Here is a 15,164-nt window from a genome sequence, read left to right as displayed (position 1 = left end):
TAACAGAAATAGCTCTTTCTCTGATTACACACTCATAAGGTATAAAATATGATACATGGACAAATACTTTTTATCTTGAATTGTATGTAACATATTTAAGTTTCTGTGTACACAATTAATAAATTTTTACGTGTGATCCTTCCGTTGCCGAAGGATATCTAGACGATCTTCCAATTCCGCTCATGTGTTGGTCAACATTACGTGAGAGATGGATATTATGACTTCAGAAATTCTGGGCCGTAATGCTGCGATGTCGTTCATTGGTGTTCGGTAAACCTGGTCCTTGACATAACCCCAAAGGAAGAAGTCCAATAGTGTTATGTCCGGTGATCGCTAAGGCCAGTTTATGGGATCATCACGCCCGATCCATCTTCCCGGAAATGTTGTATCCAAATAGACACGGACATCTAACTTCAATGAGGTGGCAAACCATTTTGTTGGAAAATTAAGTCCGAAATGTCCTGAATCTGTGGCATAACAAACAACTGCAACATATCAAGATATGTAAGATAGGTGTTGGCTGTGATCCTCATTTCGCTGAAGAAAAAAGTCCTTTGATATTACTGTGCATAAGACCGTACCACGCGTTCTGCTTAGGGCTGTCTCTGACGGTCTCAAACACAGCGTGGGGATTCTCGTGCCCACAGATCCTAGTATTGTGTTGGTTGACATCATCGTTCAAAGTAAATGTGGCCTCATCTGAGAAAAGAACATGCTGCAGATAATCAATATCTTCTTCAATCTCAGAAAGCATGGCAACAGCGAAGTCATAACGAGCACTGTAATTTGCTGGTTGTAGAGACTGCACGATATGGACTTAGTACACACGGAAAAGATGTTTATGTGGGATGCAGTGCATTCATGTCTTAGGAATCTTCAACTCACGTGAAGATCTGCGGACTGACTTCTTGGGACTTCTCACGAAGGTGTCTCTCACTATCTGAATTGCTTGCACAGTGCACACTAGGTCCAGGCCTGCCTGTTCTAGGGAGATCACTGACGCTGCTTATTTTCTTAAACTTAACACTCCACATCTTCATACTTTTAACATCTGGTAGCTGTCTATGGTATGCTGTCTGGAATTGTCTTTGGACTGTTTTCGACTGTCTTTGGAAGGGTGACTGTGTCTCGTGATACCAGAGGGCACATTAGGCTTTCTCCTTGTTTGAGTTATGATTCTGCAAAATGATGTCAGATTCCACTGTTGTAATGTCACTGAGGCCTGTAACAAACAAAATAAATGTAAGTGTGTACGCAAAAAAATTGAATATGTTACATGCAAATCAAGATAAAAAGTATTTGACTGTCTGTCATATTTTACGCCTTACGAATGTTTGTAATCAGTGAAAGAATTGTGGGAAACCTCTTATATATATATATTCCCATGACTCACGTAGCCTTGTTTGGATAGTTGGAGTCGAGTTTAGCATCTTTAGCAACGAAGCTATATGAGACATGAACACGAAGCTTAACGTGGGACCAAATTACATGAGCTCCCCAGCGAGGAATGAACCCGGGCCTCCAGCGTTACATATAACCATAATGGTGAAAAGGAAAGTTAAACTTAAAACCAACCAACCAATCTCCATTAGAATTCACGTAATATGATAGAAGTTACATCATGCCACCGCATATATTGTAATAATATGATCATCTAATCTAATATAAATAAAGTTAACGAGTTTGTGTGTGTGTGTTTTGTGTCTGTCTGTCTGTGTACGGCCTGGGGACCAGACGAGTGGACCGATAGTTACCCAATTTTGGTCACTGGTACTTTGGTTCAGGCCCCAGACCAAGACGAAGGTTTTTTTTTTAAAATTAGAAACAGGGGGTCTCAGGGCGGGGGTTACGGGGAAATGTAAAAGTAGTAGAAATGGACCGATATTAGTATCGAATTAAAGGTTTTCACGGTCACTGAGATGAATGGTGAAACTACGATCGCATTAGCTTCCAAATTCACCCCATTCGGTTGCAAGCCGGGGTCACCGGGGGAAGATACCGAGGTATGTCAAAATTATCCAAAATGACCGATATTAGTGTCAAATCCATAGTATTTGCGGTCACTGAAATCAGTGATGACACTCCCACAGGCGTTGACTTCCATCGGCTGGGAGCCAGAGGCGTTTCCTTTTTATTAGAACCAGGGGTCTCAGGGGGGCGTTTACCGGGATATGTAAAATGGTAGAAAATTACCGATATTTTTTCTTTCGTTGTTCAGTTTGTTTACATAGATATTTTATCTGACCCATGAGAAGAATGTGTATTTAGGTAATATAACAATATTATAACGTGGGCAGTACTATTCTTACCAGGAGTGCAGATTCAAAACATTTTATAAGAATTACTGGCGTTAGTTCCATTTGTTTTTCTTTCCAAAGTGTTGCTATTTTTTCGTCTAACTAACTCTGTGGTCTATAGACCCGGAGGTTTAATGTCGCGTTAACAAAAGCTCTCCACTGACTTCTATCGTTAGCCAACTGGATCCAGTTTCTACTTTGTATTCCTATTTCTGCGAGATCCATCTTAATATTGTCCTCCCATCTACGCCTAGGTCTCCAGGGGGACCCTAGGCCTGCGCCTAGGCCTAAGCCCTAACAAAGCAGGGCCTACTCGGTCGTCATCAAACGAAACCCCTTCAGGATCGGAACCTGGAATGTGTGATCGCTGTTACAGTGTGAAAAAGTGGAAAACCTGTAGAAAGAAATGAAATGCATGAAGATAGATATCTTGGGAATCATTGAAGTTAGGTTGCCTGATGGAGGAGACATGTGGAGCGGGGACTTTAGAATGATCTATTCAGGAGCTGTAAACAATACAGCAGGAGTCGGTTTTCTCTTGAATAAGATGGGACAGAAAGTTATAGGCAGTTGGAGATACAATGAGAGGATAGCAATGTTGAAGATAGCAACAGAACCGAGAAATATGACGATAATTCAAGTATATATGCCTACATCAGACTACACAGATGATGAAGTAGAAGAAACTTATGAGCAAATAGAAGAAATATTGATGAAAGATGAGGACCAGGACAATTTAATCATCGTGGGTGACTGGTAGGCAGTAGTCGGTGAAAGAAAAGAAGAGAATGTAACTGAGAATTTCGGTCTAAGGGAAAGGAATGCGAGAGGTGAAGGGTTAGTTGAGCTCTGCAAAAGCCATAATCTAACTGTAACAAAAACTTTCTTCGAATAACCACTAAGAAGAAGATACACATGGACAAGACCAGTAGACAAAGAAAGATGCCAAATAGACTATATACTGGTACGACAAGCATTTAGAAATCAAGTGGAGAACAGTGAGAGTTACCCAGGAGTGAACGTTGACTCAGACCATAATTTAGCTTTGATGAAGAGCGAACTCCGACTAGAGCAGAAAAGAATAGTAGCACCAAACAAAAAATGGAACACAATCAAGCTTAAGACGAGATGAGAACATGAAAAAGGAATTTGTAACTGTGACAGACAAAGAAACGTCTAAGGTAGCTTTAGCGGGTGATGACATCAACTCGAAATGGGAAGCCATGAAAGCAGGGATTTTAAAAGCAGCTGACGAGCACATAGGAAAAGAATCGAGAACCCCATATAAACCTTGGATAACAGCAGAAATATTGGAAGTGATGGAGAAAAGAAGTCAGTTCAAGATAACAAACAAAGAAGAGAAATACATAAGGTTGCAGAAATAGAAGTAAAGAAGGCCAGAGAAAACTGGATAAACCACTTGTGCAAGGAAATTGATGAAAATATTGTCAAAGTTCAACAGAGAAACAGCAAATAGAAATGTTAGAAAACAGTTCGGTGAGAAAAAGAAACACACAAACACTATCAAAGACAAGGACGGGACAACGCTAATAGAAGAGAAGCAGATAACAAGAAGATGGAAGGAATACATTGAAGAACTCTAAAAAGAGACAGAGTGAACGAACAAGAAATAGAGAAAGAAGATGTCGATGAAAATGAATTAGGACCATCAATTTTACAGTGCGAATTTGACAATGCTTTGGAGAAAATGCAACATGGTAACGCCCCAGGAATAGACCAAATACCAATTGAAATGATTAACTCGGCGGCACTCACGCGTGTTAATGTGAGTTGACTCCTAGTTTCACAGACCCATTTGTTAAATTTTAATCCTTTGCCTAATAATTTTTGTTTATTTTTTGTTGATTATTTCATTTTATCACAACTTAATAAATCATGTTCAGAAGTATCTATTGAAAAATAAAATGTTCAATTTGAACCCCAATGAAAACCAATGGTCAGCTACTAGTAACAACCTACAAAAGCAGGTGGCACGGGTCTGTGAGACTTGGCGCCAGTGCCACCGGGTTAAGAACCTCGGAGTAGCAATGTAGAAGAAACTATTTAATCTTACTAATAAAATGTACACTCATGTCCAAAATTATTGTCGCATGTGTCTAAATATGTTGTTGTAGGAATATAATTTGATGACGAATTTGCCTGGTATTTCTTATAATGTTAGTATGTGTATAATCGGCAAATACATGTATGTGGAAAATTTCATATCAAAAGAGCAGTAAATAAGAACAATAAAACGAAAATAAAACTTTCTTGTCCATTTAGTAACATTTTGTTTTTCTTATTCTAATTTTCGTATTTATAATTCTTTCCCATGAAATTTACCACAAATATACATTTCTCGATTATACACTTAATATCAATATTAATAGTACCCTTCAAAATCATTATCAAATTATATTGTTACAAGAAGACAGTTATAGATATGCGACAAACATTTTGGACATGAGTGTACATCTCGGGACGAATACCAAAAGACTTCGAGAAAAGAATATTGGTCCCTATCCCGAAGAGAAAAGGCGCACGGAAATGCGAAGAACACAGAATGTTAAGTTTGCTTTCCCATGCATCAAAAATACTGTGCAAAATCATCGCACAACGAATGGAAGAGAAAATCGAAGAATGGCTATCGGAGCACCAAGTTTGGATTCAGGAGGAAAAGGGGAACAAGAGAAGCAATACTGAGTCTACGGTTGGTCACGGAACAGCACACCGGCATAAACAAACCAATTGTGATATCATTTGTAGATATAGAGAAAGCTTTTGACAACGTATAGATTGGAATATCTTGCTCAGAGCGTTGAAGAATCTGAAGGTGGATTACAGAGACAGAGGAAAAATATACCAACTTTACAGGAACCAGGCAGCTGTTACAGGAAGAGATCAGAAGGAAGCAAGAATAAGTAGAGTAAGGCAAGGATGTGGACTTTCACCTCTCCTGTTAAACGTCTATATAGAAGAGGCTATGAAAGAATTCTTTGATAAAAACGAGAAAGGCGTAAAAGTAAATGGTCAGGTTTTCAGCACAATAAGGTTTGCTGATGACATAACACTGATAGTCGAGAACGAAGAGGACTTGCTGGGAGCACTTTCAAACTTGAACAACCAACTGAAAAGAACATGTAAAATGAAGGTATCTAAGAAGGAATCCCAAATGATAAAGTGAACAAGAGCAGGACAGAAAGGGGCAAACATATGGCTAGAGGGAGAGAAAATCGAAGACGTTAAGACGTTCCTCTAGGAAGTCTAATATCCTCGGACGGAAAAAGTGAAAAAGACGTCAGTTCCAGAATACCACAGGCTAAACAAGCATTCAATAGGGAAAAGGACTACTAACATCACGAAACGTGTCCTTGGACGTTCGAAAACGATTTATTAAGACTGTGGTATGGAGCGTGGCGCTTTACGGATCAGAGACGTGGACATTGAGAAAAGCTGAAATATCCAAACTGGAAGCATTTGAAATATGGTGGTGTCGCAGAATGCTGCGCATATCATGGACCAAAAGGAAAAGGAACGAAGACGTACTACAAGAAGCTAATGAAGGACGACAGATCATGAAGATAATAGAAAAAAAGAAGAAACAACATGCTTGGCCATCTCATTCGGCACTCCGATTGGATCACCGTGTTGATAGAGGGAGAGACAGAAAGAAAACCAGGAAGAGGAAGACCAAGGATAGAATGTCTATGTGCAGTTATGAAGAAGAGACATTATCAAAGTGGAAAACAGCTCTCCCAAGGAAGAAAAAAGTTTTAAAATTTCTATGTTGCCCACCAACCTATGGTTGAGATGAAAAAGGAGAAGAAGAAGATATTTTAAGCTTTAAATTTCTCGACAGAATTCGCAACGACAAAAGCTTTCGAACTGAATAATAACACAATTCCGTGCTTTCAGTCGACATTAAATATCTTCGTGAATATGGTTTTCATCTGTTAATATTGATCCTAGATATTTGAAAGTATCCTCTTTGTCGAAAGTATTGTTTGATATTTTAACGCATCCATAATTTGCAGTTTTACGATCTCGACGAATCTCAATGTGTTTAGTTTTCTCTGCATTTACTTCTAAACTCCAATCCCTAAAAGCATTTAATAAGACCTCTAAATTTCTTTCTCTTGTTCTCTTATCATCTCCTATTAAATTCACATCATCAGCATACAATTTCATTAACAAATAAAATAATTAATTGCGTTGAGTGTAGAGCTCAACTCCCTCATGTCCATATGGACACATACGCGCCTTTGCTAAAGGAGAAATGAGTTCGATTCGTAATAGATAGAGACGAAACTTTTTCGCATTAATTTTGATATTTTGTAGTATTAATTATCACAATTTTCGCACATACGTCGCATTTATTTTTTAAATGTAGCACAAGTTATTTTTTAATATGAAACTTTTAAACAGTATCTTTTTGGTAGTAAGGTGTACATCTAATACAAAAATGAGGGTTTTTCTCGGGATTCTCCCGTTTCCCCCACTTTCTTCATTCCACCATTTCATTCATTTCTCATCTTCACCATCTCCTTTAGCCTAACCGGCATAACCGTGTGACTTAAAACTTAAAGATTTCATTATAAAAATGAGGATATACCTTGATTAGGTGCACATTCTAGCTATTGTATTCACTGCAATATAGAAATTAATGCAAAAGTTTAAACACTTCCTCAAGCACATTCTTAGTTAAAGGATAACATGCAGCAAGACATTACCAATTTTTCTTTTAAGTTTATTCTCCTGTCAGTAACAATCATATTATACTTGAAAAAAGAATCTCTCGGCGTCAACACTCGAGACTGACAACCATATTGAACATAACGAGCTGACAGCAAAACACCTGTGGTTAACTTTTAAACTGTTTAAAAATGATACAATGTCAACTTCCTCATTTTCACTGTTGAGAACTTCAACAATCTTACTTTTAAATTCGCGGTAAGCAACCAACAGATCATGAAGATTTTCACCACAAAACACATTCAGGGATATAAACAACAGTTCAGTTTTGTTGATGTCTACATCTTTATAAAGTAAAACAGTTTCTCGATCAAGTAACTCCCAGAGTTTTTTCGTAAATGCAACATTTCTTAAGTTAAATGATATTGGAAATGGGCTTTTTAGTTATTATTAGCAATAATTAGCAATAATTCCACTTTTTCGCTTTTATTCGCATTTATCGCAAGTAATGCCGAATTTCGCGAAAATTCGCGATAATATAAACGTGATTTCTGGCACTGAAACGAAAAGTTTGAGGTTTCCTGAAATATATACGCATTTTTTTAACGTTTCCCATATACCACATTAACGAAAAAGTTTCGTCTCTACTAATAGGAGATCGTGAAGCGTAGATCTGACCTTTAGGTATAAGTTGTTGAATGTTTCATGCAACCTCGGTTCTGAAAAGGGACACTAAACCCCAAAATAACTAATCTTCTACTTTGAGTATAAAATGGACTTCTAATAACCAGTGTGAAACTTTGTTAATAAATAAATGATTTCCAGTTTTAAACGTCCTTATGTCGGCTGTAACCTTAACTTTAATAATAAGTAATTATTTCAAGCCTTAAAATAGACTCCTATCGAATGTACGCGTGCCGTAAGACTTTGCACTTCAGGGGTAACTTTGCACAAAATATGAAAAGAGTTGCACAGTTCTCTCTCGGTAAAACCATGAACTGTAGAGAAAGTTTCAACTGTCACAGTAAGATAGAACATCGAACTATATTTTGGCTGTAATATTTGCTGTTAACATCAGTTCTAATTACCCGGATGGTTTGTTGCTGTAGAGGTATGGAAAGCATTATTGTAAAAGCCGACAAAATTTGAAAGATATCACCTACAAGAATTTCCTTATAAGTTTAGTTAGTTTCGTAGAATACTACTGTGTATAATGGGACTTTGAAGCAATAATTGAAATTGAAATATGAAACGTTTTACTCATAAAAAACAAAACCCTGGGAGAAGGCAGTTTCAGCCTCTAATCGGGGTTACTTTGCACCGGTCCAAAGTAACACCTTAGATAGGAAATAATTACTGCTGGCACCTCCTGCCTTCTAATTTATAGGTAAATTTCCTATTTAGGTAGATGCCGGAATAGATTTCTTGTAGGAAAATAAATTACGAACAGTGGCGGATCCAGAAAAATAGTTTGAGAAGGGCTTCACTCAGAAAAGTTTGTTTTTTAAAATAAATCTTTCTTTTTTTTTGGGGGGGGGGGGCTAGAAGTTTATGCACATAGAAATGACTAACTACTTAATAATTCATACTAAGTACTGATATCGGTACCATGACTCTAATATTAATATTTGTAGACTGCATGCAGTTTTGTGTAGGAAGTGAAATGTATAAGTACTGAAATAAAAACATTCCACAGAAATATTATGTTCGTATGTTACATACTTCTTTGTATGTTGTGCAAAGTATCCTCACCTTTGTGGTTACTTTGCACCAAGTTTATATTTCAATAACTATGGTCATACTGAATGTTTACTTATGCAATTGCAGGAATGTTTTTCTTATATATATATATATATATATATATATATATATATATATATATATATATATATATATATATATATATATAGAGAGAGAGAGAGAGAGAGAGCTATTATATATTTAAAATGGAGTGTTCTAAATCATTAAGTTTGTAAGTTACATGCTATTTAATTTAAAATTCCTTAAATCTGGTGCAAAGGAACCCCGTGTTGCGGTATACGTATCTTTGTTAATAAATAAATTAAAGTTTAAGTAATTGTTTAAAATGAAATTATTGATATGTTAAACCCAAAAAGACTTTGAGTGAATGCTGAATTCTACTATATACTATGCAGCTTTCTATTGTTTGATTCCGTTCCAAACGAGTATATAGAGAATAGTTTGCATTCACTTTAGTGCCCTTGAGCAGTCCGGCTGTTCATCGCTCTGTTTTCCTAACGTACAAAGCTACTGCCAGGTATTTAGCTTTTTGGCATTGGAAATGTTTGTCTACATAGCTACTTGAATAGTGTGTCTCTACTTCTCATATTACGGCTTCTAACGTATCTTTTCTGAACATTGCCAATTACGTTTAATGAAAACTACAGGTGACATCGATTAATAAGGTACTATTTTACTAATTGTAGCACATCTTTGGAGACTACTCGTTAAAATTTGAAAGTTGTTTCTTAGGGATAGAATTTCATTTTCTTGCAAACAAACGCTTTATCAAACGTAATAACATCCAATTTAAGGAATTAACATTATGAAGACATAAGTAAAACATTCAATAAAATGTCTGCTTAAGATTTTCAGTTTCCTAGAGCACTTTTAAAGATTCTAATATTATTCATTTGAATATACAGTGTACAGGTAGTCTTATGTTTTGTGCTTCATTCATTATGATAATGAATGAATTAGAACGTCATATTCTTAATTGCTATCTCTATAGATGATGGTCGCGAAGTATCAGCCTGACTTGCGTCGAACTTTCGGTTTAACTTGATACAAATTTGTCGGAGGTTCCAAATTGGACCATCAGTTTTATACTATCATTATAGCTCTCAAAGTATTTGGACAGTTGCGAACGTACAGTCTCGGACGGGGGGGGGAGGTATAGGGCCCCGGCAGGAGTTTCACTTGGAGAGCCCCATTTTCCCTTCCCATGTAGCATGTAGGAGCCTCACAAGTATACCAAGTTTCTTTTTATTCTGCTTACTGTAATGATACTATTTCCAATTTGGTTTGATAAAATGCCAACTGAAACATTATCAATATAAGCTGAAACTAGAATTAATACTCACAGATTGAGCATTATAAATAGTTATAACAGAAAGATGAAATGGTTGCTTTACGAATGTTGTTTCAGTGGACACACAAAAGCTTTCAATTATATGTTGAAACATTTTAAGATTTATCTTATATTCTAATGTGTATGTGTACTAAATTCGATGTATAGTCTCTATGTCTCTAGGAAATCAAAACCTTTTATAAACACACAAAGTGGAGAACTGTTCTGTTTCTTTATGGTATTGCAATAACTCTTCAAACGACTAACGGAGGGCCCCAGCAGAACTGTATAAAAGTCAGTCTCATTTCGGCATTCATGGGGCCCGAATACACATTTAGACATTCTTATGTTGAAATATATTCTTCAAAACAAAGGGCCCCAAACAAGATTTTATAACACTGTTAGTTTCATTCCAAATGGGAGCCTAAGACTATATTCGATGCTGGGGGCCACCGAACTCTGGAAATGGAACAAATTAGAACGAGTAACTATGCTCCAACACAGCAGATATGTTTTATTTTACTTTCCATGTTATTCAATATTCATTATATATTCCTGTCACCACGACATGGCGCGTTCTCAGGTTGCGCATCAGGGAGAAGGCCTCTAGATATAGATGTTAGCTGCGAACATATTGAATAAGCAGTCGCGGACAGACGACAAGGATAGGTCCTCCAGCTTGGAGGTTTGGGCAAAGCTAACGACCTCATCCTGTAAAAAAAAAAAAAAAAGGCAGTTGTTCAGAAACATTCACAGAATCCTCGGATAAGGACTGATAACTTGGCACAACCTCAGCAAAGGAAAATATACATGAGATTTGGAACATAGAATATTACAAGTCTTTATAGGGCAGGCGCGTTATAATCCGTAACGATTGAGTTAGCGAAATACAGGAAGGACCTAGTAGGAGTGCAGGAAGTTAGGTGGGAAGGAAATGAAACTGTGAATTCCGGAAATTTTATGTTCTTTTACGGGGAAGAAATAATAACCGCCAATTAGGAACAGGGGTTTTCGTTCACAAACGAATAATATCAGCAATTAAGCGGGTTGGATTTGTAACTGATAGAGTTACTCTTAAGGGTTGGTGGAGTGATATTGTTTTAAATGTACTTGCCCCAACAGAAGATAAGGATGACAATATAAAATAGTTTTTTTTACGAAGAAGTGGGGCGAATACTTGACAAACTCCCGCGATACCATATGAAAATTCTATTAGGGGATTTCAGTGCGAAGGTAGGACGAAAGGATATTTTCAAACCGATTATAGGGAACGAAAGCCTGCATAAGAAAAGTAATGACAACGGTGTTAGACTCGTGAACTTTGCAACATCCAAAAATCTTATTGTGAAAAGTACAAAATTCCCACATCGCGACGTTCATAAGTACACTTGGACCTCACCAGACGTAAAAACACACAATCAAATTGATCACGTTTTAGTACATAGAAGAAGACAATCTAGCATAATTGATGTCCGGTCGTTTAGAGTGACTGATTGTGACACTGATCACTACCTGATAGCAGGGATAATATGAGAAAGATTATCGTTGAATAAAGGAAATATTCAATGTCCAAAAACGAAGAGATTTAATTAAAAGAAATTAGAAGAGAGCCAGGTAAGAGAGGAATATCAGATTGAAGTTTCAAATAGATTCTCGGCTTTAGAAGATTCGGGTGCACTAGTGTTGAGGACACTTGGATTGAAATTAGATATAACATTGAAATTTCAGCAAAAAAAAAAAAAAAAAATTGGAACACGCGGAAATACGTAGGAACAAACCATGGTTCGACCAAGAATGCACGAAACTAGCAGAGAAGAGAAAACAGGCAAAATTACGTTGGCTACAAAATCCGAATGAAATAACTACATGAAATTTCGTAGACATCAGGCGTGAAACTTCCAAAACTTTTAGAACAAAGAAACGAGAATTTTTGAAAGCTAAAATTAGGGAACTTGAAGATAATAGTAAAAATAAAAACATTCTTGACATGTATAAGGGGATCAACGAATTTAAGAAAGGCTATCAACCTCGTACTTATATAATAAAGAAAGCTGCCGGAACAGTTCTCACTGATACAGATAGCATCTTAAATAGATGGAAGGATCTCTTTGACGATTTGCTTAACAAGCAACCAAAAACTAATGTGCGTGGAGAAAGGGAGATACAGACCGCAGAACCGTATATTCCAGAACCCAACCGAATAGAAATAGAAATCACTATGAAGAAATTAAAGAAACACAAATCTCCGGATGTAGACGAAATTCAGGCTGAGTTCATTTTAGCTGGAGGGCAAAAATTATGGAACAAGACATACAAACTAATTCTTTTTATCTGGAACAAGGAAGAATTGCCACAAGAGTGGAAAGAATAAATCATTGTTCCAATTCACAAGAAAGGCGACAATTAATGAGGCATTTCTCTTCTGTCAACATCCTATAAAATTCTTTCAAACGTTCTATTAGCAAGATTGACCGCATACGCAAATGAAATTATTGGAGATTATCAGTGCGGATTTAGACAAAATCGATCAGCTATCGACCAAATATTTACCATTTGGCAAATACTCGAAAAGAAGTGGGAATACAATACCCCGGTACATCAACTATTTATTGATTTTAGAAAGGCTCACGACTTAGTTAGGAGAGAAACATTGTACAACGTTCTTACAGAATTTGGAATACCGATAAAGCTAGTTAGATTAATTAAGGTATGTTCAAATGAATCCCAAAGTACAGTGCGGGTAGGAAAATTTGTGTCCACGAGCTTTCACGACGAGAATGGCCTGAAACAAGGAGATGCGCTGTCGCCATTATTGTTCAAATTTGTTCTGGAATACGCTAGAAGGAAAATCAAAGATATCAACCAGGACCTAGAGTTGAACGGTGTTCACCAGGTTATGGCGTATGCTGATGATGTAAATTTAGTAGGGAGTAATAGGAGAACAATAGAAGGATGCGGAGGTCTTATTAAACGTTTGCAGGGAAATGGGTTGAGAAGTAAATGCAGAGAAAACTAAATACATGGAAGTACGTCGCGGCCTTAATGCTGCAAATTATGGATGCGTTAAAATATTAAATAATAGTTTTGATAAAGTGGATAGTTTCAAATATCTAGGATCAATATTAACAGACGAAAATCATATTCACGAAGAAATTAAATGTCGACTAAAAGCAGGGAATTCGTGTTATTATTCAGTTCAAAATCTCTTGTCGCGAATTCTGTCGAGGAATTTGAAACTTAAAATATATAAAACGATAATCACGCCTGTTGTTCTGTGTGGTTGGGAAACACGGTCGCTTACTCTGATTGGAGAACATAGACTGAAAGTATTTGAGAACAAAATCCTGAGATGAATATTCGGACTCAAGAGGAACGGAAATGGGGAATGGCGGAAACTTCCTAACAGTCCTCTCTGAAGCTTCGATAATTTAAAAATTACAGTCATATACAGAGTGATTCAAAAGTTTAGATTAGTATTAAATCTGCTCGGCTGCTATTGAGGTTAGGCTGTACTAATATGCCATGTAACCATATTGGCTGCTATCTTGAATTCAGCTAATTGAAGTCCGCCATCATGAATCTAACTGATTTCTTGTAATCGGAAAGAGATAATATGATATTTCGTTTGAGGCTAAAGAATCCGATATCAATCATGTATCCGATATCGGTTTTTAACTTACTTTACTCGTTTAAGGTTATTGATCCACATCTTAATTTGAAAAAAAAAATGAAATGAAATCTTACATCCCACGGTGATTCCAGCTAGGCTAAAGGAGACGGTGAAGATGAGAATTGAATGAAATGGTGGAATGAAGAAAGTGGGAGGAAACGGGAGGACCCCGAGAAAACTCACGGACACGGTGTTTGTCAACCACAAAGCTCACTTGGCGCGAGCTGAAATCTAATCAAGGACCCCATGCAACAGAGGTGAACGCTCTATCACTGAACTACTGCAGCCCTACATATGTTAATTTGGAAGATCAGCATATTAATGTATTCATTTTCTGTTTGCAGGTATACGAGAATGCCACTATCCTTTCAGCATCTATGGTCATAGACGCCGCGAGTTCTTCGCCTAGTGATGACAATTTGTTCAATGGCGATTAGATTTATTTATTTATTAACAAAACAGAGATATGTCCGATTAAAGTGTTGAAATATTATAATTAATTTTTACAACCGTTTTTTTCAGTGCTTTACGAACATTGTACATATATCAATTTCATCACGTTTTTGACATAATTTGTTATAGAAAGAACATATCCTCGAGGTTGTAGACTTCAGCATTATGGTGTTCCTAGCCTTTATGCAATAAAACAGCCCTGCATTATTGGTTCTTCTCCTGACTGAAGGAACATGGAAGTATAATGAAGATATAAAGTTTGAACAATCGAATTCATTTTGAACTTTTTTTTGGAGGAATACTAGATCGGTAATATTACGCCTTTGTTATATTGAATAAATATTAAAATTGTCTACCCGTGTACTATGGCTTTCAAGTAAGATATACATTCCAGTTATTTTGTTTACAAAATTGCCAGTCGAAAGGGTTTTGTGGTTCTAGCAATCAAGTAAGCAATGTCTAGGGCAGCCTCTACTTTCTCAGTTGCTAACTTGTACTTGTGGTGGCAAGATGACCGACGAAAATGTAGCTACTGCGCTTGGGCCGCTTTGCGCGTACGCAGCCACTCAGTGGTCGCCTGGTATAATTACTTGCCTCCACACATGCCATTTTAATAGAAATCCTACTGCCTGGCGATACCTACTCACTCGGTAACCTGATGGATCGAATGAGCTTTTCAGTCGGCCGAACCAAGCCGAGCCGATGGCTCACCCCAACCGAGCCGGCTCGAGCCAAAGGCTCACCTAAGCCAATCCGAACCGAGCCGGTAACTCACCGCAACCGAGCCGAACCGAGCTAATTGCTCATTCCAATCGACCCGAGCCGGAGCTTGAGCTGAGTTGGTTGCTCAGGGCTCGAGCCGAGACGGTTGACACCAGTGGCTAGCGGAACTTATCCCAACAGTAATCTTTTCCAGATTGTAAAAAATATGTGTAGAATATTTGGTTAAAATTGCTCCAAG

At 37.2% G+C, this 15,164-nt stretch overlaps 1 protein-coding gene across 1 annotated transcript; it reads left to right on the top strand.

Moving 5' to 3' along the window:
* Nucleotides 1-2,703: 2,703 nt before the first annotated feature.
* LOC145674052 (protein CFDP2-like) lies at nt 2,704-3,057 on the top strand. The gene has a single exon (XM_081743876.1). The coding sequence runs from the start codon at nt 2,704-2,706 to the stop codon at nt 3,055-3,057; it is 354 nt and encodes a 117-aa protein (XP_081600002.1).
* The last annotated feature ends 12,107 nt before the right edge of the window (nt 3,058-15,164 follow it).

The sequence above is a fragment of the Thermobia domestica genome, chromosome 17 (assembly GCF_964235325.1).
Source record: "Thermobia domestica chromosome 17, izTheDome1.hap1.1, whole genome shotgun sequence".
NCBI lineage: Eukaryota > Metazoa > Arthropoda > Insecta > Zygentoma > Lepismatidae > Thermobia > Thermobia domestica.
The sequence above is the reverse complement of the archived record's forward strand: the minus strand, read 5'-3'. Positions and strand labels throughout refer to the sequence as shown.

Coding starts and splice junctions, on each gene's coding strand:
- LOC145674052 (XM_081743876.1), top strand. CDS start 2,704: ATGAAATGCATGAAGATAGATATCTTGGGAATCATTGAAGTTAGGTTG.